We start from the raw sequence: 26,778 nt of genomic DNA, 5'->3' as shown, positions 1-26,778 counted from the left end.
GGTTCTGAGGGCAAGAAGGGCTCCCCAAGGGCATCGGATGCTGAAGGTTTCCTCATTGTGTTGGAGTTTAAGATCTGGAGATTGGGATGCCAATGGATCGAACAGAAGTCTGTGCAGTTGCAGGAGCACTGGTGAGTACACTGAAGGGGCTCTCTTTTGCTTCTTTTTCTCTTGTTCTGTAAGGGGTGCCGGGTGACTATCTGCCTTACATCAGGCAGAAGGTCTCATGTAATATCTACTGTACTATTACATGACAATAAAGGAATCTTGAATCTTGAAGCCTCTAAGGTGATATATTTGAATGGGGCTCAGTGAACTGGAGTTTTAGTGTCCTTTGCATTGGAGACTATCAGAGCAATGGTCTGAGATAAAGAAAACACACTCATATGAAACCACTCTGCAACATTTGAGTGAATCGCACAAGTATCCAAACACTACGGTGTTTTGACAATTGCTCATAGAAAGAAAAAAATGACGCCAATATAACATAAATTTTACATTTCAAAAAGACTCGATTGCTTCAATGAAAATCTGGGACAGGTTTTTAAAGTGACAGATAATTCACAGATTAGCAGTTAATACTTTAAAGTAAACTTTCATAATGCAGGGTACTTACATGCAACACTGATAAACAGATGCTAAAATGCTTCTTTCATCCAAAGTTGGAGTCCCAAAACTGGAAACAGAAACAAAAATAACTTTAAAACCTCATTAACATCTCCCAGAAACCGATCCTAAACCCAAACAACTCCCACCTCCCCATTTTCAACATCCCTGACCTGCTGAGTACCAGAGATCTCATTTCCTCCCAGGGACTCACTCGGACACTGCTCTGTGATCAATCTTTCTTTGGCTTGGCTTCGCAGACGAAGATTTATGGAGGGGTACGTCCACGTCTGCTGAGGCTCGTTGGTGACTGACAAGTCCGATGCGGGACAGGCAGGCATGGTTGCAGCGGTTGCTAGGGAAAATTGGTTGGTTGGGGTTGGATGTTGGGTTTTTCCTCCTTTGTCTTTTGTCAGTCAGGTGGGCTCTGCGGTCTTCTTCAAAGGAGGTTGCTGCCCGCCGAACTGTGAGGCGCCAAGATGCACGGTTGGAGGCGAGATCAGCCCACTGGCGTTGGTCAATGTGGCAGGCACCAAGAGATTTCTTTAAGCAGTCCTTGTACCTCTTCTTTGGTGCACCTCTGTCTCGGTGGCCAGTGGAGAGCTCGCCATATAACACGATCTTGGGAAGGCGATGGTCCTCCATTCTGGAGACATGACCCACCCAGCGCAGTTGGGTCTTCAGCAGCATGGATTCGATGCTTCCGGACTCTGCCAGCTCGAGTACTTCGATGTTGGTGATGAAGTCACTCCAAAGAATGTTGAGGATGGAGCGGAGACAGCACTGATGGAAGCATTCTAGGAGGTGTAGGTGATGCCGGTAGATGACCCATGATTCGGAGCCGAACAGGAGCGTGGGTATGACAACGGCTTTGTACACGCTGATCTTTGTGTGTTTCTTCAGGTGGTTGTTTTTCCAGACTCTTTTGTGTAGTCTTCCAAAGGCGCTATTTGCCTTGGCGAGTCTATTGTCTATCTCGTTGTCGATCCTTGCATCCGATTAAATGGTGCAGCCGAGGTAGGTAAACTGCTTGACCATTTTGAGTTCTGTGTGCCCGATGGAGATGTGGGGGGCTGGTAGTCATGGTGGGGAGCTGGCTGATGGAGGACCTCAGTTTTCTTCAGGCTGACTTCCAGGCCAAACATTTTGGCAGTTTCTGCAAAACAGGACGTCATGCGCTGGAGAGCTGGCTCCAAATGGGCAACTAAAGCGGCATCGTCTGCAAAGAGTAGTTCACGGACAAGTTGCTCTTGTGTCTTGGTGTGAGCTTGCAGGCGCCTCAGATTGAAGAGACTGCCATCCATGTGGTACCAGATGTAAACAGCGTCTTCATTGTTGAGGTCTTTCATGGCTTGTTTCAGCATCACCTTTGTTGATCTCACCAAAGCCTTTGACACCGTGAGCAGGAAAGGGCTTTGGCAAATACTAGAGTGCCTCGGATGCCCCCCAAGTTCCTCAACATGGTTATCCAACTGCACGAAAACCAACAAGGTCAGGTCAGATACAGCAATGAGCTCTCTGAACCCTTCTCCATTGACAACGGCGTGAAGCAAGGCTGCGTCCTCGCACCAACCCTCTTTACTATCTTCTTCTGTGATCAATAATGAGCCTAAAAATACCTCTTTGGAGCCTGGGTCAGTGAAAGGGGGTGGTGCCTGCCAATTCTCAAGATGAGACATCAAGTAGAATACTGTAGAATTTTTTTTCTGTTGGAAGGAGGACTGCTCGACATTCCCTGCAATTAGGCTAACCTTCATCTGGATAAATAACACTAGTACAAGCAATCAGGTTCATAATTGCCAGTCAAGGCTTTCAAAGAATCTGCCCATAAGATGACTATTAGGGTCAGAAATCAAGTAACCGCACTAGTCATTTTTCTGTCAACTGCTCACAAAGGACTCATATTTTTGTACAGAAACTGGCTTGAATGTGGTATCTGGTATAAGAATCCACCCTCTACAAGGCAACTGTGAATCGCGGGTAGATCAGGAAACAGAGACACAAGAGCCTGCAGATACTGTGATCTGGAAGAACTAGCGAGTCAGGAAACATCTCCACATCACCCTCTCCTCATCTGGTTCCACCTGTCCCTCCCATCTCTTTATATTATCTAACTTCTCTCTTAGCTTGGAGTTCTGATGCAGAGCCTCAATCCAAAATGTCATCCACAGATGCTACTTGACCTAGTGAATTCCTCCTGCTGATCAAAATAATTGTTGGCTTTGCAAACAAGAAACCTGAATAACAGTCTGAGCCAAATACCATGTACGCTGTAAACAAGAAAGTTTAAGTTTAATCATGAACTTCAGGCAGATTTTGAAAAGTTCATCTTTATCATCATCTGAGTACACAAGTAAACCTGATGAAACCACATTGTTTGGTTCTTGGGGCAAAACGTGTAGTCAGCCAATCAGACATAACACACATACAGACAAACAATACATATGAAGGACAAACATACATATATTAAATAAATAAATATTGTTTAGTAGCGATTAAAGTCTCGGATGGTTAGTGTGAGCAGTTCCTTTGGTCATTCAGTATTCTCACTGCCCACAGTAAGGAGCTGTTTCTCAGCCTGGTGCTGCTAGCTCTTATACTCCTGTATCTCTTTCCCACTGGGTGAGCATGGCCTTGGTGGTGAGGATCCTTGAGGAGAGTGGCTGCTTTCTTAAGACAGCACCCCTTATAAATTTCCTTGATGGAAAGAAGACTGGTGCACGTGAAGTCGCAGGCCGAATCAACAACCCTCGAGTTTTTTCTTGTTTTTAACATTGGCACCTCTGTATCAGACAGTGATGCAACCAGCTAGAATGCTCTCCAGGGTAAATCTGTATAAGTCTGACATTCGGTGACATTCCAAATCTCCTCAAACTCCTCACAGCATATAGCTGCTGGTGAGCCTACTTCATGATTGCATCGACATGAAGTCTCCAGGACAGATCCTCAGAGATGTTGACACCCAGGAATTTGTTTTTTGACTCTCTCCACTGCTGACCCCTCGATGAGGACTGGTTTCTGTTTTAACTTCCTCAAGTCCACAATCATCTCCTTGGTTTTGCTGACGTTGAGTGAAAGGCTGTTAGTGTGACAGCACTCAATGAACCGATCCATCTCCCTCCTGTATGTTTCCTCATTGCTGTCTTGATTGTGCCAACAACTGCAGTGTCATGGGAAAATTTGTAGATAGCTTTAGAATTGTGTCTAGCCATACAGTCATGAGTGGAGTGGGGAGTATAGTGGGCCAAGCACACATCCTTGAGGTGCGCACGTGTTGTCAGAGAGAGGGAGACAATGTTTCCAATTCATACTGACTGGTCTTCCAATGAGGAAGTCAAAGATCCAGTTGTAGAGGTGAGTGCACAGACTGAGGGTTTGGAGCCTGTTGACCAGCACTGAAGGAATAATGGTGTTGACAGATCAGCTGTAGTTGATGAAGAGCAGTTGTATGTACGAATTGCTGTTTTCTAGGTGATCCAGAGCTGAGTGATATTGTGTCTGCAGTTGAGGTATCCTGCAGTCAATTTATTTTTAAAAAAGTTGTCATTTTTAAAATATACAAACATCAGGGACAAGTACGAATTGCTGTTTTCTAGGTGATCCAGAGCTGAGTGATATTGTGTCTGCAGTTGAGGTATCCTGCAGTCAATTTATTTTAAAAAAAGTTGTCATTTTTAAAATATACAAACATCAGGGACAAGAAAGTCTGCAGATGCTGGTGCCAAGCCCTGATGAAGGGCACAAGCCTGAAACATTGGTTTCCCTTTATTAACTATGGATGCTGCATGACCAACAACACATTTGTGTATTGCACTTGAGTCCAGCATCTGCAGACCTTTTTTAGTCATTCTCTTTCCTCATTTACCCATAAATTGATATTATGTTGGTTAATTAAGCAATACAGTTGACCCTCGCACCACAGGAGGTTGTGTTCCGAGAAAACAGATAACATCATGATTTTCCATGGGACATCATCTGCACATGAATCAAGAGAGTTGAATAAAAATTGTGTGGATTTATTTACTTGTCTTCCCCACCCTCACAAATTCCACATCTCACATGTCTGGGCAGCGATTTGTGAATTCTGCAAGGGCAACTTTCTCTTACTCAACCAGGTATAACAGTAGGATTATCTCTAATGTACTGATTAGTGTTTATGCAATGAAACTTCAGGTACCTTTTTGCATTGTCCAACAAAATTAACATGCTCGCTCCACCATCATCTTGAAAACTCTCATAATGATGACGGTCTGCATTTCCAATCAAGTAGTCAAAAATCGCTGTGTCTATTATATCCAAGAGGCGAGGACCAGAATCATATGGAGGGGTCTTCTTTACTGCATCACAGTAACTCTCATCATATTCCCACCTGTTAGACCGAGAAGTCGTGTCCAAAATACAAAAAAAAATTATTTATTCCATTCCAGTGTACTGTTTTTCTGGCTTTCATTACAAGGAATGCAACCTTTTCTTCAAAATGCAAAAGAATAATTTTCAAAAGAGACTACATATGCATGTAGTTGAACAAGAAAGTCTGCAGGCACTGTAATTGTACATACTGTATATATTCAGCATTAGATAGCATGGAAACAGACCCTTCAGCCCAATTCATCTATGCCAATAATCATGCTTATCTACATTAACACCATTAACCAGCTTTTGCTCAAATCCCTCAACCTTTCCTCGATGCAACTGATTGAATGTTTTTTTTAATCATTGTAGCTTTCCTGCTTCTCTCAGCTCCACCTTTAGCTTGTTCCATATGCCCACTACTCATTGTGAGGAAAAATCCACTGCAAGTTTGTCCTCTTTCAGCTACAATCAGATCACCAATTACACTGTGGCATCTTCAGTGCAGATCTTGTTAAGATTTTAGAAATTAACTAACATTAGTTTTAAAAACTATAGAAAAAAGTTATTGCTTAAAATGGCAAGGAATCAAATAAAACTCCCATGGCTATAGAAAGAAATAGGTTTTAATATATTTGATCTGATCCCCTTATTTTTAGTCAACTTCGAATAGAACAGGCACTAGTAAAGTTATTACAAATTGGAGGAAATGGATTGATTCGACCTTTTAAAGAGGTTTGCAGGGTTTTGGAGAAAATGTGGAGAAATAAATTCATGAGTCAAAACACTCATTCAAAGAACTAGCACCAACAAAACAGCCCAACACAGGCCTTCTTTTTTGCCACAGGTAAGAAAGCCCCCAATAGAAAAATATCTATTGAGGACAATAAAAGGTGGTGACAAAGGGAATAACTGTGATAGCAACAACACAGGATAAAAGGAATTTGGAGAATTGGGTGAGGAGGGGAGAAGAGAGATGCTGTGGTGGTGCACGTTAGCTGTAGGCAGGACCATCCTCAGAAGGGTAAAGGAATGGAGTTGTTTGACAAAAATTATATCAGAGAAAAGCAGAGAGATAACTGGATGGTGAATATTATAGTTTATTAACCCCTTTTATGAGCTTGGATTAAATTACAATAGACATATAATTTAAAATTAACAACAAATAATCTTTTTAATCAATCTAAAAATTATAAATGGCTCATTCAATCCAGCATTTCAAAACTCAAGGAAAAGTTAAAATGGAAAGAAGGCTATTTGGGCTGTTAAATTAATAATAAACATGTCAACAAAGGGAACCACAAGGTTACAAGATAATTAATGATGCAGGGGACATTCAATTACATTAACATTCATCAGATTAACATTAAAGGCCAAAGGGAGTAATTTCTTGAATACTTTCAAGAAAACATTAGTTGATTAGTTTTCAGTCCAAAATGAGAGGCCAGATTGATATATCTGGAAAATTAGGTGAACGTGGAACATGAATCAGCAAAAGGTTTAGATTGGTAATTCCAAAGATGAGAAATTTCAAACTTCAATGCATGAAAGTAAACTGGCTTAGATAATATGAAACAAAGATCAGCAAGTAAAATTATATCAGAACTATAAGAGACGTTTCAATAGCAAACTAGGCACATTTCCATGAGAGGCAAGAAATGGGGACCAAATTTGGTTGCCAAGGGAGAGAGTATATAATGGAACAAAAATAACAGGGATTTATGATGCATGTCAGATGAATTAGAAATGGTCTGAATACAGCAAGCTGAAAAAGGAGAGGATGAAGAACAGTCAAGCAGAGTACAAAAATAGTATATCAAAATAAAAGGGAACCCAAAATTCTTTTGCAGGCATATGTATAATAATCCAGTAGTTCAAGAAAAGCTTAGAGGGGGCTCCCTTGAGCCTTTATTTTGAATAAGTCTAACGAGTCTATGAAAAGAAGAACAGATGGAGAGTAAAGGGAATTAAAATATAAATTCTGTTCTAAATTAAGATGCAAGGGAACAATACTTTGGCAGTCATAAAAACAACTTCAAGCTAATTAATTCTGAGAAGGTGTCTGCAAAGGAATAATTTCCCAAAAAGAGATTATAAATAAATCTACTTTCATGTAGAGCAATGGAATTCTTTGCATTTTTTAAAACATTCACAAGCATCTTCAGCAATGAAAAATATCCAAAAGCAATTTTTTTACTAAAATATGACACAGACACAAAAGGACAGATGACCTAAAGCTTTATCAAAGATGTAGTAATAGAATATCTTAAAGCAGGAGAGTGGTACGGAGATTATCAAGGGAATTTTGGAACAATAATCAGACTCAGCTGAAGATGTGCTTAAATGTGGAGTGATATAAATCAGAAAAGACCAGAAATGGAACAGCAGTGAGCTTCCATCTAAGATATTGAATAGGAGGGGTACAAGCACAAGGCACAGAAAAATGTGTAAATTAGGATGAAGATGTGAAAATCAGGATATCATTGGAACAAAAACCATTATGCATTATACAATGAGATGGGAGAGTAGAATTTTGAAATTAGGATATTGGAAGCAGAGTCTTGGATACCCAGATTCATGGAGAATGGAAAAGAGCAAACTAGCCAGAATAGCAAGAAAATAAAGGCATCCTACAGACACAAATAAATAAGGCAGATGTAGCCAAAGGGAAAGTAGGAAGACTTGGTGGTATGCAGATACCAAGATGGTGCTAAAATTGGATGGATGAACCAAGTTGAGCAAAACAGCCTTCATCAATTATCTTGAATTTATTGAAGCTGAAGGGGAGCTCAGAGATTTTTGTTAAACATTTAAATGGTGCTGTAACACTTGACAGTTGTTCCATGTGCACATTATGAATCTATACTTCCAACACAATTTAACATAAAACATCCCACTGCAATGGGATGAATTAACATTATCAAAAGAAGACTGTAGTTTCTTTTTACAGGAGAATTGCAGTTGTTTAAGGAGGGGATTTCAGAGCTAGTCGTCTTTCCAGCTGGAGCTGTCCAGGATTAACATGATGCAACAAACAGAACAGAGATTGACACCGAGTTCTGAACAGAGGTTAAAGGCTCAAGTCTTCCCAGTGTTTAACTGGAGAAAGTTCTGATCCATCCAGAATGGCAAAGCCTGAAAAAGCAGAGGCGGTGGATAAATGAGGTGATGAAGTGCAGCATAGGAATTTTGATATCCATTCAGATGATGTCACCAAGAGTCAAAGAAATGTTACAAGTATTGGACAAAAATCCATTGCAAGGGCCTTTTGGGTGATGACTAGATGAATTAAGAGTGGAACCATTCAAGGGCAGATATTGGAGAAGAGGTGATGAATGACATTGCAGACGACCGCAATCAAGTGTTGAAGGGAAAAGAGGGATACTGAACCACAGTCATACAGAGTAGTTGTGATTTTTATGAGGACTTTGTCAATAATGCAGTCTCATCTATATCAGAGACTGGATGCAGACTGGGAGACTGCTTTGTTGAGCATCTTGGCTCTATCCACTGCAATAGAGTGGATCTCCCAGTGGCCACTTATTTCAATTCCCCATCCCATTCCCTTGCTGACATGTCTATCCATGATCTCATGTACTACCAGACTGAGACCACCCGCAAATTGGAAGAACACCATCTCATCTTCCAACTAGGCACTCTCCAACCAGATAGGTTTATATCGACTTCTCTGACTTTCAAAAAACCCACCCTCTCCCCATCACCTTCACCAGCACTGTCTCTCTGCCTTTATCCTGTCTCCTTTCACACAAACATAATCAATTCTCACCTCTCCCCTGATCATAGCCAATAAACACCTTTTGTTGGTCCAGACTCCTCCCCCAGTCAGCAGTGACTGTATTCTGAGATTTCCTATTTTTTGCTCATTTTGCTTATTCCTTGAAAGGTCTCAAGCTCAAAATGTCAGCATAGAACATAAACCATAGAACACTCCAGCACAGTGCAGCCCCTTCAGCCCTCAATGTTGTGCTGACCCATATATTCCTCCCTACCCTGTAACCCTCTATTTTTCTTCCATCTATGTGCCTGTCTTGGAGTTTCTTAAATGTCCCTCATGTTTCTGCCTCCACTAACATCCCTGGCAAGGCATTTCAGGCACTCACAATTCTGTTTAAAAATTTTACCCCTGATAACTCCCTAAACTTTCCTCCTTTCACTTTGTACTCATGTCCTCTGGTGTTTGCTATTGCTGCCTTGGGAAACAGGCACTGGCTGTCCACCTTATTATCTATGCCTCTTATAATATTATAGACCTTAATTAAGTCTCTTCTCATCCTTCTATGCTCCAAAGAAAAAAGTCCAAGCTCTGTTAATCCAAATCTTATTTTCCAATCCAACCAACATTATGGTAAATCTCCTCTGCACCCTCTTCTTAGCTTTCACATTCTTTCTATAATGAAGTAACCAGAACGGAACACAATACTCTAAGTGTGGTCTCACCAGAGATTTATAGAGTTGCAAAATAATTTCTCTACTCTTGAATTCAATCCTCCTACTAATGATGACCAACATCCCATTAGCCTTCTTAACTATCCTATCAACCTGTGTAGCAACTTGAAGGATGTATGGATTTGAACCCTAAGGTCTCTCTGTTCATCACACTCTTAAGTAACCACCCATTAACCCTATACTCAGCCTTCTGGTTTGTCCTTCTAAAATGCATCTCCTCACACTTATTCAGATTAAACTCCATCTGCCACTTTTCCACCCAAATCTGGATGCTGTCTATATCCTTTTGTAACCTTTGACAAACTTCAGCTCCATCCACATCTTCGTATCTTCCATAAACTTACTGACCCATCCTTCTACCTCTTCATCTAGGTCATTTATAAAAATCACAAAGAACAGGGATTGACCTCCAAGAAGAATACTTTCCTTACACTACTACTGGAAACCAATCATTTTTTTATCCACACAACTAAGGCTCCATGGATCCCATGTCTCAAGATTTTGTGAATGAGTCTTACATGGGTGATATTCTCAAATGCCTTACTAAAATCCATGTAGACCCCATCTACCATCTAAACCCTCCTCAATTTATTTTGTTATCTTCTCAAAAAACTCAATTAGGTTCATGAGGCATTAGCTTCCCTTCACAAAGCCACGTTGACTATCCTTGAGTAGACTGTACTTCTCCAAATGCTCATAGATCCTATCCTTAAGAATCTTCTCCACTGATGTAAGATTCACAGGTCTATGATTCCCAGGGTTCTCCCTATTAACTTTTTTTTCCACAAGGGGACTACATTTACTATTGTCCAATCCTCTGGCACCTCCTCTGTGGCAAAGGAGAACTTAAGATCAAAGCCAATGCCCCAGCTATCTCTTTCCTTCCTTTTCACAGCAACCTGGGGTATATCGTATCCGGCCTGGGAGACTTATCAATCTTAATGTTTTTAGGAAAATCCAACACTATTTCTTCCTTATTCTCCACAATGTCCAACACACAAGCCTGCTTTATTCCAACCTCATCCTGATCAAGCTCCTTTTCCTCTGTGAATACTTAAGTATTCATTTAGGACCTCCCCAAACTCCTTTGCCTCAAGGCACTTACTGAGTACTTTATCCTTTGGCCCCACCTTCATTCCATCATCCTTCTGTTCTTCACAGCCATAGAATGTCTTAGGATTCTCCTGAATCCTACATGCCAAGGCCTTCTCATGCCCCTTTTAAGCTCTCCCAAGACCTTTCTTAAGCACCTTCCTGGCTACCATTTACATCTCATGAGCCCTTCCTGTTTCCTATATCTAATATATACTTCCTTCTTCCTCTTGACTAGCTGCATCACCTGTTTCATCACCATGGTTCCTTTTTCCTTGTCCTAGTGAGACTAACCTACCCTGAACCAGCACAAGTAGTCCCCAAACTTCCTCCTCATTAGATCTGTGCTTTCTCTCTTGAACTATTTCTAATTTACTCTTGCTAGATCCTGCCTCATCCCATCGTAATTAGCCCTTCCCTAATTAAGCACTTTACTATTTTGTCTACTTTTATCCTTGTCCATGGCTTTAACTCAGGGAGTTGTGGTCACTCTCACCAAAATGCTCCCCCAGAATTATCTCCTCTCATTGGCTGGTCCACAAACTGTGGCAGGAATCCTTCTTGGACACACCTGGCAAATTCAGCCTTATTTATCATTCTTGCACTCAGGAGGTGCCAGTCAATATTAGAGAAGTTGAAACCACCCATAACTACAACCCTGTATTTCCTGGATCATTCAAAAAAATATGCATGTTTATCTGCTCCTTGATGTCCTGAGAGCTATTTGGGGACCTATAGATTACTCCAAACACAGTGATTGTTCTCTTCCTATTTCTGACTTCCATCCACACCAACTCAGTAGACACTCCCTCTATAGCCTCCTCCCTTTCTATAGATGCAATATTATCCCTGACCAGTAATGCTATCGCTTCCCCCCCACCCCTTACCTCCTATCCTAACCTTTTATAACACCTGAATCCTGGTACGTGCCTCAGCTAATCCTGTCCTTCCTTCAGCCATATCTCTGCAATGGCCACAACATCATAGTTCCACTTAGTGATCAATGTTCTAAGTTCAGCCCCTTTATTCCTAATACTCCAAGCATTGAAATAGATGCATTTCTACCCTCTAACTGGCTACATTTCTGTTTTTGTCCCCTGACTGTCCTTTCTCGCAAATTCAGAACATATAGCATCAAACCTTTGACTTTCTGACCTAATCTCTGCACTCATATTCTAGTTCCCACCCCCTGCCAAACTAGTTTAAACCCTCCCCAACAGTTCTAGCAAACCTGCCCGCCAGGATATTGGTCCCATTCCAGTTCAGGTTCTTTTTGTACAGGCCAGACCTTCCCCCCCCACCCCCGAGAAGAAATTTCAATAATCCACAAATTTGATCCCCTGCCCTCAACACCAACTCTTCAGCCATGCATTCAACTGTCACAACTTCCTGATCCTACCCTGTGTGGCACAGGCAGCAATCCTAAGATTACTACTCTTGAGATCTTGCTTTTTAATTTCTTACCTAACACCTTGTATTCCCTCTTCAGGACCTCATCACTGTTATTAACTATGCCATTGGTTCCCATGTGAACCACCACATTTGGTTGCTTTCCCCCCCCCACCCCCACCGAATGCTGTGAACTCTATCAGAGACATCACTAACCTTGGTACCCAAGAGGCAACATACTATTCGGGAGCCTTGATCTCATTTACAGAACCTCCTATTCACTCATCTAACCAATGAGTCCCTAATCACCATAGCTCTCCTCTTCTCCCCACCCCCCTTCCCTTGAGCCGAGACTTCGAGCCGCCTATCGTCTCCCCTCCCAAAAGTATCTAAAACAGTATTCTTATCATTGAGAACAGCCAAGGGGTGCTCTGCACTGTCTGCTTATTCCCTTTCCCTTTCCTAACAGTCACCTGCCTCCTCTCTATCACTACCTCTTGAATGATCTGAAGTTCATCCAGCTCTAGTTCCCTAACCTAGTCTCCCAGGAACAATTGTGCTGTCTCAGATTTCCCACATCCTGCAATTGGAGCATTCCACTGCCCTAGCTGTCTCCATTAACTCTTCCTATCCTTCTTCTTTGGCTTGGCTTCGTGGACAAAGATTTATGGAGGGGTATGTCCACGTCTACTGCAGGCTCGTTGGTGACTGACAAGTCCGATGCGGGACAGGCAGGCACGGTTGCAGGGGAAAATTGATTGGTTGGGGTTGGGTGTTGGGTTTTTCCTCCTTTGTCTTTTGTCAGTGACGTGGGCTCTGTGGTCTTCAAAGGAGGTTGCTGCCCACCGAACTGTGAGGTGCTAAGATGCATGGTTGGAGGCGATATCAGCCCACTGGCGTTGGTCAATGTGGCAGGCACCAAGAGATTTCTTTAAGCAGTCCTTGTACCTCTTCTTTGGTGCACCTCTGTCTCGGTGGCCAGTGGAGATCTCGCCATTGAACACGATCTTGGGAAGGCGATGGTCCTCCATTCTGGAGACGTGACCCACCCAGCGCAGTTGGGTCTTCAGCAGCATGGATTCGATGCTTGTGGACTCTGCCAGCTCGAGTACTTCGATGTTGGTGATGAAGTCACTCCAAAGAATGTTGAGGATGGAGCGGAGACAGCACTGATGGAAGCATTCTAGGAGGTGTAGGTGATGCCGGTAGATGACCCATGATTCGGAGCCGAACAGGAGCATGGGTATGACAATGGCTTTGTACACGCTGATCTTTGTGTGTTTCTTCAGGTAGTTGTTTTTCCAGACTCTTTTGTGTAGTCTTCCAAAGGCGCTATTTGCCTTGGCGAGTCTATTGTCTATCTCGTTGTCGATCCTTGCATCCGATTAAATGGTGCAGCCGAGGTAGGTAAACTGCTTGACCATTTTGAGTTCTGTGTGCCCGATGGAGATGTGGGGGTGCTGGTAGTCATGGTGGGGAGCTGGCTGATGGAGGACCTCAGTTTTCTTCAGGCTGACTTCCAGGCCAAACATTTTGGCAGTTTCCGCAAAACACGACGTCATGCGCTGGAGAGCTGGCTCTGAATGGGCAATTAAAGCAGCATCATCTGCAAAGAGTAGTTCACGGACAAGTTGCTCTTGTGTCTTGGTGTGAGCTTGCAGGCGCCTCAGATTGAAGAGACTGCCATTCGTGCGGTACATCCGGTAACTCTTCCTAATTTAAATACAAACACCTTATTTGGCTTTACCTCACTGGAATCAAGCTAGTCCTCAGCCTCTGCTCGCTGAAGCATTGTGAGCCAAAGCCTCCAAGTCCCACTCCTATGCTGAGCCACTAATACATTGTCCTCTCTCCATTGGCAGCTCGCCTTGAGCTACCCCTGTTTTTATTTGTCACTGCCCCATATCTTTATTACTCCTCCCACCAATCACTGTTCTGTTTAACCTTCAACTTTCCCTCTGCTCCCTTTTAAACTGCACTCACCTCCAGCCGGTTCCCGACACTCACAGCTCTCCCAAGGCCCTCACTCTTTCTCTTTCAGCAACGAACCCAAAATTACAATGGTCTGAGTCCCCACTCCACTCCCTTTTAAACTGCAATACATCTTTCTCTCCTATGGATGCTGAAAGACTGGCTGAATTTCTCCAGCATTTCAATGTGCTTTTATAATAATGTCAGAGAAATGGAAATCTAATGAGGCTATGGGCAGGGGTTTAAAGAGAAGTTATGAGAACATGATGAATGCACACCAGACTTGAATGGATGTGTAACATGCCCGAGGAGAGGGAACTAAACAGGAGCTGAAGTCTTATAGGAACAAGTTTACGATAAAACCTAGACAAGATAAAATGAAGTACAAAAGATGTTAGGAGAAAAACAAATTCAGATTTGTATTTAGAAATGAGGGGTTTGGTAGGTAAAAAAAAAAATAAAGTTAACCACAGCAAGAATACATATTGCAGAAGAACAAGATAAATCAAGGTGACATAGGGAGACAAATTTAAGTCAAGGAATTTAAGAAATTAATTCCAAGCAAGTAAGCTTGGTGAAGTCAGCACAATCTTTACTCTCAATTTTCTGTCTAATTTTTTTTCTCATTCCTTCTCTTGGTTTCAAGTGAACAAGGACTCATTTTCCTCTCAAACATGTTGCAAAAGTGATACTGTAGCAGGCCACGGAACGTGCCATGCCCAAAGCAGCGACCCGATACCAGGAGCCCGCAGCATACAGTTAGCCGAGACGGGCTACGCTCTTCAAAGTCGGTGCCCGACTCAGCAGCACGCGGCTGCAGCACCCCACTCCGATGGGCTGGCCAGCGGCAGCCAATAGAGTGGAGCTAGGGAAGCAGCCACACCCGGGGATGAGAGGGGCTCACTGATTGGCCGCTTCCTGGATAGCACTAAACGATCACTCCCAGGAAGCAGATCGTAATGCCACCAGTCGGGTGGCATAATGACGTCAGGGATAGGCTCCTAAACCCTTTATAAGCAGAGCTCCCAGCACAATAAACCAGTGTTTAATTCACTCCCATAGTGTGTGTCTCTTCTTTGCGCATAACCTCTCCAGCAGTAGCAGCCACTACATTGCGAATCTGCAGACACAAATCTGACTTCAATAACTTAACTGTGCACTGCCTGTGGGGAGATATCTACTGGGGAATTGAGGGTAGGAAAGAGATATAGGGGGAGTGGATGGGGACAAAAGGAAGAATAGTTATGAAGCAGCTAATTTCTTAAATTCTCAGTTACAGTTGGATTTCTGTAATTCTACTTTGTTACAGGATGAAAAGTTTGTTAACTTTAAAGAACAGATAGTTTTCTTTTTTGAAATCAATTCTACTGAAGAAATGTCTGGCTTGATATTATGGGATACCTAATATTATGGGATACATCTTCTAAGTCAAATTATTTCATATTCGGCAGGGCTGAGAAAGCGAACAAATGAGGAAAGAATCTTGTTGGTTAATAAGATTAAAGAAATTGATAGATTATGATTTGCTTTTAACTTACCGGATTGAAAGCTAACCTCAAATCCATACATGGGAAAGATCTGGTAAGCTATTGGTTAGTCAATTGAAAGCTGCTATAGTTAAAAGACAGATTACAAAGATTCGTAACAGAGTTGGGAGCCTAATGACTTTATACAAATGTGATTTTCCAGATAATTCAAGTTCAATGGATAATTTCCTGGGCCGATTGAACTTTTCTAAATGGTCTCATAATGATTGTGCATCTTTAGAGGAACCTATCTCTGAGGATGAGATTTTTAAAGCTATCACTTCTCTTCATTCGGGTAAAGCACCTAGGTCCAGATGGGTAACACAGTTGAGTTTTTCCAAATCATTTGCTAACCTATTTATTCCTTGGTTATGCAAAGAGTTTAAGGACTCCACCTCTTTGGGAACCCTGCCTCAGTTTTTTTTTTAAAAATGAGGCATCAATTTATTTGATTCTTAAAAAGAATAAAGATTCTACTAATTTTGCTTCTTATAGACCAATATCATTATTATATGTGATTCAAAACTGTTTTTAAAATTTTTGCTATTAGGTTGGATAAGGTCTTTCTCCGTATTACTTCTAATGATCAGACCAGGTTTATTAAAAATTATTCATATTCATATATTTGCAGATTAATGAATATAATGCATTCTCCCTCAACTAAGATTCTGGAATGTGTCATTTCATTGGATGTTGTGAAGGCACTTGACAGGGTGGAATTGCCTTATCTAATTGAGGTTTTAGAGAAATGTAATTTTGGCCCTGGTTTTATTTCTTGGATTAAACTGATCATGCTCCTTCTGTATCTGCTGTTACCAACAATCCAAGGTCTTCGCTGCTTAGGCTTCAGTGCGGAACTAGACAGGGCTGTCCTCTTAGCCTTTTACTGTTTGATTTAGCTTTTGAACCCTTAGAAAATGTGTTGAGATTTCTAATGATATTGCGGGGATTACTTGGTGGGTGGGGGGGGGGGGGGGTGGGAGAGAAATAGTATTCATAAAGTTTCTTTATATGTTGTTATATGTTTCAGACCCAGAGAAATTTATTCCTTCTATGTTATCTTTGCTGTCACAATTCAGTTTTTTTTTCTGGATACAAGTTAAATCTTCACAAGAGTGAATGACTTCCCCTGAATATTCAGGCACCTATTTATCAGCATATATCATTTAAGGTTGTTAAGGATTATTTTACCTATGTTAAAATTCTTTAAAAATTTAAAAAGATTTAAACAAGCCAAATTTATTTCCTTTGATTGATCACCTGAAACAATCCCTCTCTGCATAGTCCCTATTATCTTGAGTGGGTCATATTAATGCAATCAAGATGATGATTTTACCTAAATGTTTGTATTTATTTCAAGCCATTTTAGTTTTCAATTCTGAAATCATATTTTGATTTTATTGATTTCAGGATATCTTCCTATATTTGGCAGAATAGAAATGCAAGGTTAAATAAAGCTCAACTACAGAAGTTGAAAAAGGATGGGGGCTCAGTTCTATCCAACTTTAGATTTTAGTATTGGGCTATTAATATTAGATGTATCATATTTTGGATTTTTTTTATTCTGATAAATCTGAACATCAGTCATGGGTAAATCTGGAATTGAAATCGGTCAAGAAATTTTTGATAGTTTCTCTATCGAGAGTTGCCCTTCCTTTTGCACTTACCATGGTTAATTGATAACCAATCCTATACACAAGCAGATATTACGGATATGGTTTCAGTTCTGGAGGTTCTTTGATTTTTTAAAAATTACACTATCTGGTTTTATTATAATTATTTTTTCAACCATCTGTGAATGACCAAGCCTTTTCTTTTTGGAAGGCTAAGGGTATTCTTTGTTTTCAGGATTTGCTTATGAAGATTCTTATGTCCTTTGAGCAACTTTCAAACAAATATAGTCTGCCTAATTCACATCTGTTTAGATATTTTCAAATTAGGCATTTTTTGAATGCTATGTTACCTAATTTTCCCCTGCTACATCAGTCAGATATAGTTAGTACTATAGTTTGTTTGAACCCCTTCCAGAAGGGTTTAACATGTTATTAAAATTACAACCAATCTTGACTGATTAATTTAAAAGGGCATGGGAGCAGGAGCTTCAATCTTTTTCAAAAAAACGGCGCCAATTCATACAATATTAAAATTCAATAAAAAGATTGAAAAAAGAAAAATTAATTCCAAGCAAATCACCTTGAAGTCAGCACAATCTTTACACCCAATTTTCTTTCTAATTCATTCTCATTCCTTCTCTTGGTTTCAAGTAATCAAGGACTCACTTTCCTCCCAAACTTGCTGCAAAAGTGATACGCTATTAAGTGCAAATCTGCAGACTTAAATCCGACCGTGTACTGCCTATGGGAGCTACCTACTGAGGATTGAGAGTAGGAAAGAGATATGGTGGGGGAGTGGATGGGGGATAAAAGGAAGAATAGTTATGAAGCAGCTAATTTCTTAAATTCTCAGTTACAGTTGGATTTCTGCAATTGGTGAAGCTGTTAATTATGATGCTAGTTCAGAGAGTATTATTGTCAGAAATACAAATTCTCACACATGAGTCTCTTTAAAATTGATGACACGACAAGCTTTATTTACAAGTCTGCAGAGTTGGACTCAACTGGCTTCTCGCCAAGTCAAGCCCCGATACATACAGTGCATTGATTTTTATACCTTTTTTGTTTGTCCTTCCCCTTCTTTTTAACACTGTTTTAATTGGTTAGTTTTTGCAAAATCATCCTAAGTACACTTGCATTTGTAATTATCATGTTTGTCACGTACACTACGAATTCTACACACACTAAATTCTGTTTCTCACTCTTTTTATCAATCTTTGGCTCCTACATGTCTCTCTGTGACCATGAAAATCTCTGTTTGTTATAACATTGTCTAGCTGAACTTTTATGGTAAGCTCCCTGTCTATTCTGGCTTCCCCTTTTATGATTAATCATCAGATTTTAACTTAAGCCCTTTTTAACCTAAATTCTCTATCTATAACAATCATTATTCCATTTTGAGAAATAAAGACCAATGTTTATGAACAAAAGTAACAAACCATACCTGGCTAGTTTTCCCTCTCGGTAGGTCCTGCCCCATGGGTGTCTATGCTTTTGCAAAGGCCAGATGTCAGGCAGCCAGAGTGTGACAGATCCTTCCATAACATGTCCATCTGCACAGGCTGGTTCTGATTCCCTGCAGTAGTAGCATTTTCCATAGAAGCAGCTATTGTTCCCTTTAACAGTGAAACACATCATTACCAACAGAAAAGGTGCAATTTAACTGAAAAGTAGCTCAGTGCTCCAGTGGAGATCTTCTAACATTTAAACGAACAAAAGAACATCCAAGCTGAATTACCCAGACAAACCCTTGATTGTGCACTAGCATTCAGTCAATTATGGTTCATCTTTTCCTACTCCATCATACTAAAAACTTGAGCCTTGAATCTATTCAATGACTGGGCATTCTCAGCTTTCTTGGAAGGAATTTCCACATATTTACAAATTTCTCCATTAAAAATTTATTCTTGTCTTCTTCCTAACTGGTTGTTCCTAATGGTGAAACTGCAATCCTTGATAAACTATTAGGAGTATTGGTACAATACAATTTTTGCTGCAATAAAAAGTAACTTCAGTCAGATCCAGAAAGGCAGGAATATGTGAAAATAATTATAAAATGAAAAAAAAAATACTATATTGATGATGGATACTGCTTCTTCGGATATCTTTCTATCAGAGTCATGCATCCCTTCTAGTGGAACCCATGTGGTTATTAGTTTACTCAGCAAATGGTGATTGCAGAACAGGCAGCCAAAACTGGTAGTACTGCACATTGTCTTAGTCATCAACACATTGTCAACAGACTGGTGAAGCTGTAAGATTTGCACATTTAATCAAACATTATGAATAGGTGCTTTATTCCTTCTTTCTCACAATTGCGTGGGCAAATTTGGCTTCACTGTTGTTGGCCAAGTAACAGGTAACAGTGAGTGAGCATGTAAGATGTAGATCAAGAATCTGGTCGTGAAGAAACTTGTTCTGAGGGAGAGACCAGGGGATCACACGGATATCCTCACACATAGGCTGGCAATGGAGAGGGTTATGTTAGTACCTTCAACTTCCTGGGAGTTCCCCCATCAGAGGATCTCTTCTGGAGCCAGCACATGGAGGCAATCATGAAGAAAGCACACCAAAACCACCACTTGCCATTTTGGAAGAAGTCTGAAATTTGGCATGTCATCGAATACTTTGTATACCATGAGGGAGCAGAAAACTGAGTCAAATCAATCATGGGCTCTGAGCTCCATTGAAGATATCTGCAGGAGACAATGCCTCAAGAAGGCAGTGAACATCATAAATCACCCCAATTTCTTCTCATTGCTACCTTCACATTGAAGTTACAGAAGTCTGAAGTCCAACACATCTATGTTCTTTCAGAGTTTTATTTCCCAACTTCCATTAGGCTCTTGAACCACCCCATACTATTGTAATCTTAACCATAAACTACTCTGGGACCATAAAAAAAGTGTCTGCATGATTGAAAAAAATCATTTTTTTTGCACTAAATGCAATTATGAAGATTTATCGATCCTTTTATAATCATTGTTTGTTTCTCTGTTTTCATATTTTGTAGTAATTTAAGTTATTCCATTGTTGCTGGTGTACATTATGCATCTGTTTGGCTTCGAGAAGAATGAATTTCAGTGCATCTGCACATATCTGTACTTGTGTAATGACAATAAGTAATAGGTTTACATAGGTCAGCACAACATCATGGGCTGAAGGACCTGTACTGTGTTGTCAAGTTGTATGTTCCATGTTCTATATAATGTTTGAAACTCTAATCCAGAAAATGCACCAAGGTTACCAGTTTAGTTCAATTTCAAATACCAGTAGTTGCAGGAAAAGTTAGAGGCCATAAAATGAAGTTAGTGACATGGAGAGAAGACAATAATAGCATCAGTCTTCCAGTGGAATTGAGCAGCACATGGATCACAGATGAATTCAGTTAGTGGTAATGAACTTATAAATTCTACAGATACACAATCCTTTATCCAGAACCCTTGGGGGACAGTGTGTTACGAATTTTAGATTTTTCCAGATTTCAGAAAGCCAGATTTAAGCCCACCTGAATTGTGCTGCCGTATCCACCCCCACCCCCCTCCAGTTGCGCTGCTGTCTTCCCCCCACCCCGCCTGACTCGCGCTGCCGGTCTCCCCCCCCCCCCATCCGACTCGCGCTGCCGGTCTTTCTCCCCCTCACCCACCCGAGTCGTGCTGCTATCTCTCTCCCCAATTGTCGGATTTTGGAGCTTTCCGGATTTTAGATGTCTGGATAAAGGATTGTGTACCTATATTTGTATTTTTCTATGGGCTTCATAATAAATAAATTTCATGAAACAATATAAAATTACATGTTAAATAGAAACAAAATATTTCTCATTTTCAGTACTTATGATGATTTTAATTTTCATTCCATAAAAAGCATCATCAATGTATTGAAATCATTAACATTCACAAATTGTTTTTCAATAGTTAAGATCTTTATGGTTTGGATTTTGTATATTTTGAACTAAAGATATTCAACTGCTGAGAATCTTCAGCAGACAGAATTGCTGGAGGAACTCAACAGATCAGACAGCATTCATAGGTAGAATAAAAGTTTCGAGTTAGGACTCTTCATCAAGACCACAGAGAAGAGAGTGTTTTTATATACATGAAGGGGCAAAGAAACTGGGGAGAGGCCCAGAGGTGACAGGTCAGAAGATCTGAGAAGAGATGGAGAAACAGGTAGAGGGTGAATCCATGAGGAAGGTGAGGTGGGAGAGGTGGGGAGAGACAGAAAAGATGGAATGAGGGAGAAAAACAGAATTTTTTTTACAATAAGGTGAAAAAGAAATGGAAAATGTGGAACCACATGGGGGTTAGCTAAAACAAAAAAAATAATGTTCAAACCATTAGGTTTAAGCCTGCCCAGGAGGAATACGATGCACTGTTCAAGTTTATATTTGGCCTCACCCTGATAATGAATGAGGCAAAGTATACACATGTTGCTATAGAAATGTTTGGGGGAAATTAAAATGGTTGACTACAGGAAGCTCAAAGTTAAACCCATAAACAGAGCTTGTGTCTTCAGGAAGTGATTACCCAATCTATGTTTGGTCCCACTGATGTAGAGGAGGCCACACTGAGTACTCCAAATGCAGTGGATTAGGTTGAAGGTTGAAAGACTCCTCTTCACCTGGAAGACCCATTTGTGGCCCAGTTTGAAGTTGAGAGAAGAAATGATGGTACAGGTTTTGCACTTTCTGCAGTTACAAGTACCTGAAAGTGTGGATGGATTTGTGGAAGGCGGGGGGGGGGGGAGGTGGAGGGGAAAGAGTAGAAGAGGTAGTCTGAGAGAGACTTATCCATACATAGTGTGACAGATTATAGATAGGTTTTTGGGAGATAAATCAGGGCAGGTTTTTTTTGTAGTGTAGGTCACATACAAACATTTTAAAACAGAACTTATTTAAAATACTGAGGTTCTGCTCATGCTAGACAGGCTGGCTCCAAGAGCCTTTGCAAAAGCTTTGGAGAGTGCCAAAGAGACTTCACTAATGGATTGTTGTTTACAAAAAGGCAACATATGAAAGAACTCGCTGGAGCCGCAGGCTGGCTTGAGTGGAACTTGCTGTTCTAAGAGGGTCATGTGGTTTTGCAAGAAATAGGCTTTCTCTCACACACAGAGAGAGAGAGAGAGAGAGAGAGAGAGAGAGAGAGAGAGAGAGAGAGAGAGAGAGAGAGAGAGAGAGAGAGAGAGAGAACGAGAATTCAATTTTGCAGTGCCACAGTCAGCAGCAGCAGCTGGGACTGGAACAGGACAAGCTGGAAAGCTTGTGGAAAAACCCCATTTGGAAGATGGGTTAGAAGGGCTTAGTACAGCCTGGTCAAAGCCATTGTGGTTCATACAGGAGGAGAGGACTGGCTGCCTAATCTTTCACTTGAAATAAGAGAAACAAAAAGGTGACCTGAAAGAAAGAGGTTATCATCTGGAAAACCCTGATGGGGCAAGTTTCTTTGGCAAGACACTGAAGTGGCTGGTTATAAGGAATCAGTTGTGGATGTCCAGCAAACAACAAATCTCTCTCTGAAAACTAACAAGAATCATCCGGAGCAGTAACCATTTACCTTTCAAGCACCCAAAGCCTGGTGAACTAAATAAATGTTAAATTCTTGCACAGTATAAGAATTGCCTGCAACCAGTGAACTTGGAGGAATGAGAAGTGAGATTGGACTGTGAATCAAAGAACTTTTCTAAATTTACATACACATGTACTTAGAATTAGAAGGGGGTTAAGTTAGGTTAGTTAAAGTTAATGGTAATAAAGTGTAATTCTGTTTTCATGTTTAAAGATAATTAAAAGCAAATTTTGTTTAAGTAACCATTTGTTTTGGTGACTATCTATTGCTACTGGGTATTGGGGTCCTCTAGGCTTGTAACAACAGAATATACAGTACAGGCCATTTGGCCCTTGATGTGGTGCTGACCCATATATCCCTTCCTAAAAACAAAAAGTACTAAATCCTCCCTACCCCATAACACACTATTTTTCTTTTATCCATGTATCTAAGAATCTCTTAAATGTTCCCAATGTTTCATTTTCCACCACCATCCCCGGCAAGGCATTCCAGACACCCACAACTCTGTGTAAAAAAAAAACATACCCTTGATGTCTCCCTAAATTTCCCTCCCTTAACTTTGTACACGTCCTCTGGTGTTTGCTGATCCTGCCCTAGGAAACAGGTGCTGGCTGTCCACCCTATCACAATTTTGTAGACCACTTCCGAGTCTCTTTTCAACCTTCTACACTCCAAAGAGAAAAGTCCTAGCTCTGCTAACCTTGCCTCATAAGACTTGTTTCCCAATCCAGACAACATCCTGGTAAATCCCCTCTGCAGCCTCTCCATAGCTTCCACTTCATTACAATAATGAGGTGACCAAAACTGAACACAATATTCGAAGTGTGGTCTCACCAGAGATTTGTAGAGTTGTAACATGACCTCTCCTGAATGCAATTTATGAAGCCCAGCATCACATTGGCCTTCTTAACTATCCTATCAACCTGTGCAGTGACTCTGAGGGATGTATGGATTTGTACTCCAAGGTCACTCTGTTCATCCACATTCTTAAGTAACTGACTATTTATCCTGTACTCAGCCTTCTGATTAGTCCTTCCAAAATGCATCACCTCAAACTTATGTGGATTGAAATCCATCCAGCACTTTTCTGCCCAACTCTGCATCTTGTCTTTATCATCTTATAAACCATATAATCATATAACAATGACAGCATGGAAACAGGCTATCTCGGCCCTTCTAGTCCACAATGACCCAAGTTCTCTAGTCCCACCTACCTGCACATTGCACACAACCCTCCATTCCCCTCCCATCCATAAACCTATCCAATTTTTCCTTAAATAACAAAAAGGACCCTGTCATCACTACTTCTCTGGGAAACTCATTCTATACAGCTACCACTCTCTGAGTGAAATAGTTCCCCCTCATGTTACTTCTAAACTTTTCCCCTCAACTCATAACCTCTTGTTTTAATCTCTCTTACCCTCAAGGGAAAAAACCTATCCACATCAACTCTATCTATCCCCCTCATAATCTTAAATATCTCTATCAACCTTCTATGCTCCAAGGAATAAAGACCTAATCTGCTCAATCTTTGTAATCTAGATTCTGAAACCCAGGTAAACTTTGACAAACTTCTGTTCCATTAACAATTCTTCCAACCTTCATATCATCCACAAACTTACTGACCCATTCTGTTGCCTTTTCATTCAGGACATTTATAAAAATCACAAAGGGCAGGGATTCCAGAACAGATAATTGTGGCACTTCACTAGTCACTGACCTTCCGGAAGAATACTTTCCTTCCACTACTACTCTCTGCTTTCTACCTGCGAGTCATTTTTTTAATTATCCACACAGCCAAGATTCCAAGGATCCTCGTGACTTTCTGAACAATTCTCTCATGGGGGAATTTGTCAAATGACTTACTAAAATCCATGTTGACCACAACTACCACCTACTCTCATCAATTTCTTTTGTTATTTAACCTTCAACTCCATCCACAACTCCTCCAACCTTCATGTCATCTGCAAACTTACTGACCCATCCATCTGCCTCTTTATCCAGGTCATTTATAAAAATCACAAATGAGCAGAACAGATCCCTACAGCACTCCACTAGTCATTGACCTCCAGGTAGAATACCTTCCTTCCATTCATAGTCTCTGCTTTCTTCCAACAAGCCAATTTTTTTTATCCATACAGCTTATTTGGTCCCATGACACATGACTTTTTGGATAAGTCTCTCGTGGTGGACCTTGTCAAATACCTTGCTCAAATCCATGTAGACCACATCTACTGCCCTGCCCTCATCAATTTCTTTTGTAACCTCTTAAAAAAATTCAATTAGACCGTGAGGCATGACCTCCCCTTCACAAAGCCATGCTATCCTGGAGTATAATGCAATTTTCCATCTGTTTATAAACAAGTCGACTACATTTACCATTCTCCAATCCTCTGGTACCTCTCCTGCTAGCTCTTCTCTCACTTCCCACAGCAGCCTGAGGTATATCATGTTCAGCCTTGGGGACTTATCAATCTTGATGTTTTTAAGAATATCCCACTTCCTTAATCTCAATGTCCAGCATGAAAGCCTGTTCAATTTCGACCTCACCGTGATCAAGATCCTTTTGTGAATACTGACACTGATTTTAATTAGGACCTCCCCAAACTCCTCTCCCTCTAGGCACATGTTGCCTCCCTTGTCCTTCAGCAACCCCACCTTCATTCTCATCATCCTCTTGTTCTGTGTTGTTCTGTGTATCCTCTTGTTCTGTTCAATTTTACATGGCAAAGCCTTCTCATGGCCCCTTCGAGCTCTCCCAAGTCTTTTCTTAAGCTCCTTCCTGACTACCACATATTTCTCATGAGCCCTTCTTGTTTTCTCCTTCCAATATCTAATGCTTCCTTCTTCCTCTTGACGTTGCTTGAGCTGTTTCATCAGCCACAGTTCTTTTTTCCTACCAGCTTTCCCTTGTTCCAGTGGGACAAACCTATCTTGAACGCTGCTCAACTGGTCCCTAAACTTCTTCCACATTATTTCTGTCCTCTCACCCCTACACATCTCTTTCCAATTTATTCTCGCTAGTTCCTGCTTCACCCTTCATAATTCATCTTTCCCCAGTTTGATTGTTTATATCCTTTTCCATAGCTAGTGGATTGGGTGGAGAGGGGATGATGTATAAAATTACATCCACAAGCAGAGCATAGGTGTTCAGCAAAGCGTTGCCAATTTGGTGTTTGGTCTCAGCAATGCAGAGGAGGTCACTGTAATATTAGATCCACAAACCAATGTTGAGGTGACATGAACATCGTCCAATCAAATCCATTGCATTCTATGCACTTGGTGTGCCCTCCTCGATATTGGTAAGACTAAATGCAGATTGTCTTGACCACTTGGCCAAGCACTAACACGTTATTTGTCGGTCGAAACTCGAGCTTCCTGTGGCCCACCATTTCAACTATCCCAAATATTCCTACAACCACACGACTGTCCTAAGCTTAATCAATTGTTGGGGCGAAGCCAAAAGTAAACTTGAGGAATAACACATCATATTCAATGACTATCACCCTGTGGCATTGACCATTATGAAATGCTTTGAGTGTCTGGTGATGGAATGTATCAAAGCACACCTCCTGGAGACGTGGGACCCATTTCAATTTCCCTTTATAAGTAACTATTCCACAGACAATCCTATAGTCTTGTCCCTTCACTCCATCCTGACTTGTTCGCTGACTTCAGCTTGGCCTTTAATATGATTACTCCTATGAGGCTGGTGGTGAAACTGTCCTTGCTGGGACTCTACAAACCTCAATGCAACTGTATTCTGGACTTCCTAACAGAAAGACCACAATCTGTCTGGATCAGTAGCAGAATGTTGAGCACTGTCACACTGAGCACTTGAGCACCTCAGGGCTGTATGCTCAATCTGCTCCTGTTTAAGCTAATGACCTATGACTGCATCACCAGTTCCAGCTCCAACAGGGTCATCAGATTACAGATGACAACAACAGTAGTTAGCTGCATCAGTAACAACGATGAGTCACACTACAGGGAAGAAGTGGAAAATCATGTGATATGGTGAGAGAGTAACAACCCAGGTCTTAAAGTGGACAAAATGAAGGAGATGATCATGGACTTCAGGAGTAGCAGGAACATCCACCCTCCTCTATATGCCCTATTGAGAGTGTCCCGGCTGGCTGCATCATAAGGTAGTACAGTTGCAGCAGAAAAATGGATCGGAGGTCAATCCATAGGACCACA

General features: G+C 41.0%; 1 protein-coding gene across 10 annotated transcripts in view; it reads right to left on the bottom strand.

Annotated features, from left to right (window-relative positions):
- The window catches only part of fam20b (FAM20B glycosaminoglycan xylosylkinase), a 174,005-nt gene that overhangs the window by 38,940 nt on the left and 108,287 nt on the right, over window positions 1-26,778 (bottom strand). For 9 of the 10 annotated variants that reach the window (XM_069937705.1, XM_069937713.1, XM_069937706.1 and 6 more), the window contains 3 exons: window positions 18,459-18,630; window positions 4,784-4,975; window positions 617-676 (listed from right to left, as the gene is read on the bottom strand). In XM_069937705.1, the coding sequence (XP_069793806.1) occupies window positions 617-676; window positions 4,784-4,975; window positions 18,459-18,630 (424 nt within the window). The remainder of the gene's footprint in view (window positions 1-616; window positions 677-4,783; window positions 4,976-18,458; window positions 18,631-26,778) is intronic. The other variant, XM_069937712.1, reaches the window with a different exon arrangement.

Source organism: Narcine bancroftii, chromosome 5 (genome assembly GCF_036971445.1).
Source record: "Narcine bancroftii isolate sNarBan1 chromosome 5, sNarBan1.hap1, whole genome shotgun sequence".
NCBI lineage: Eukaryota > Metazoa > Chordata > Chondrichthyes > Torpediniformes > Narcinidae > Narcine > Narcine bancroftii.
This window is presented reverse-complemented; position numbering and strand designations above follow the sequence as displayed.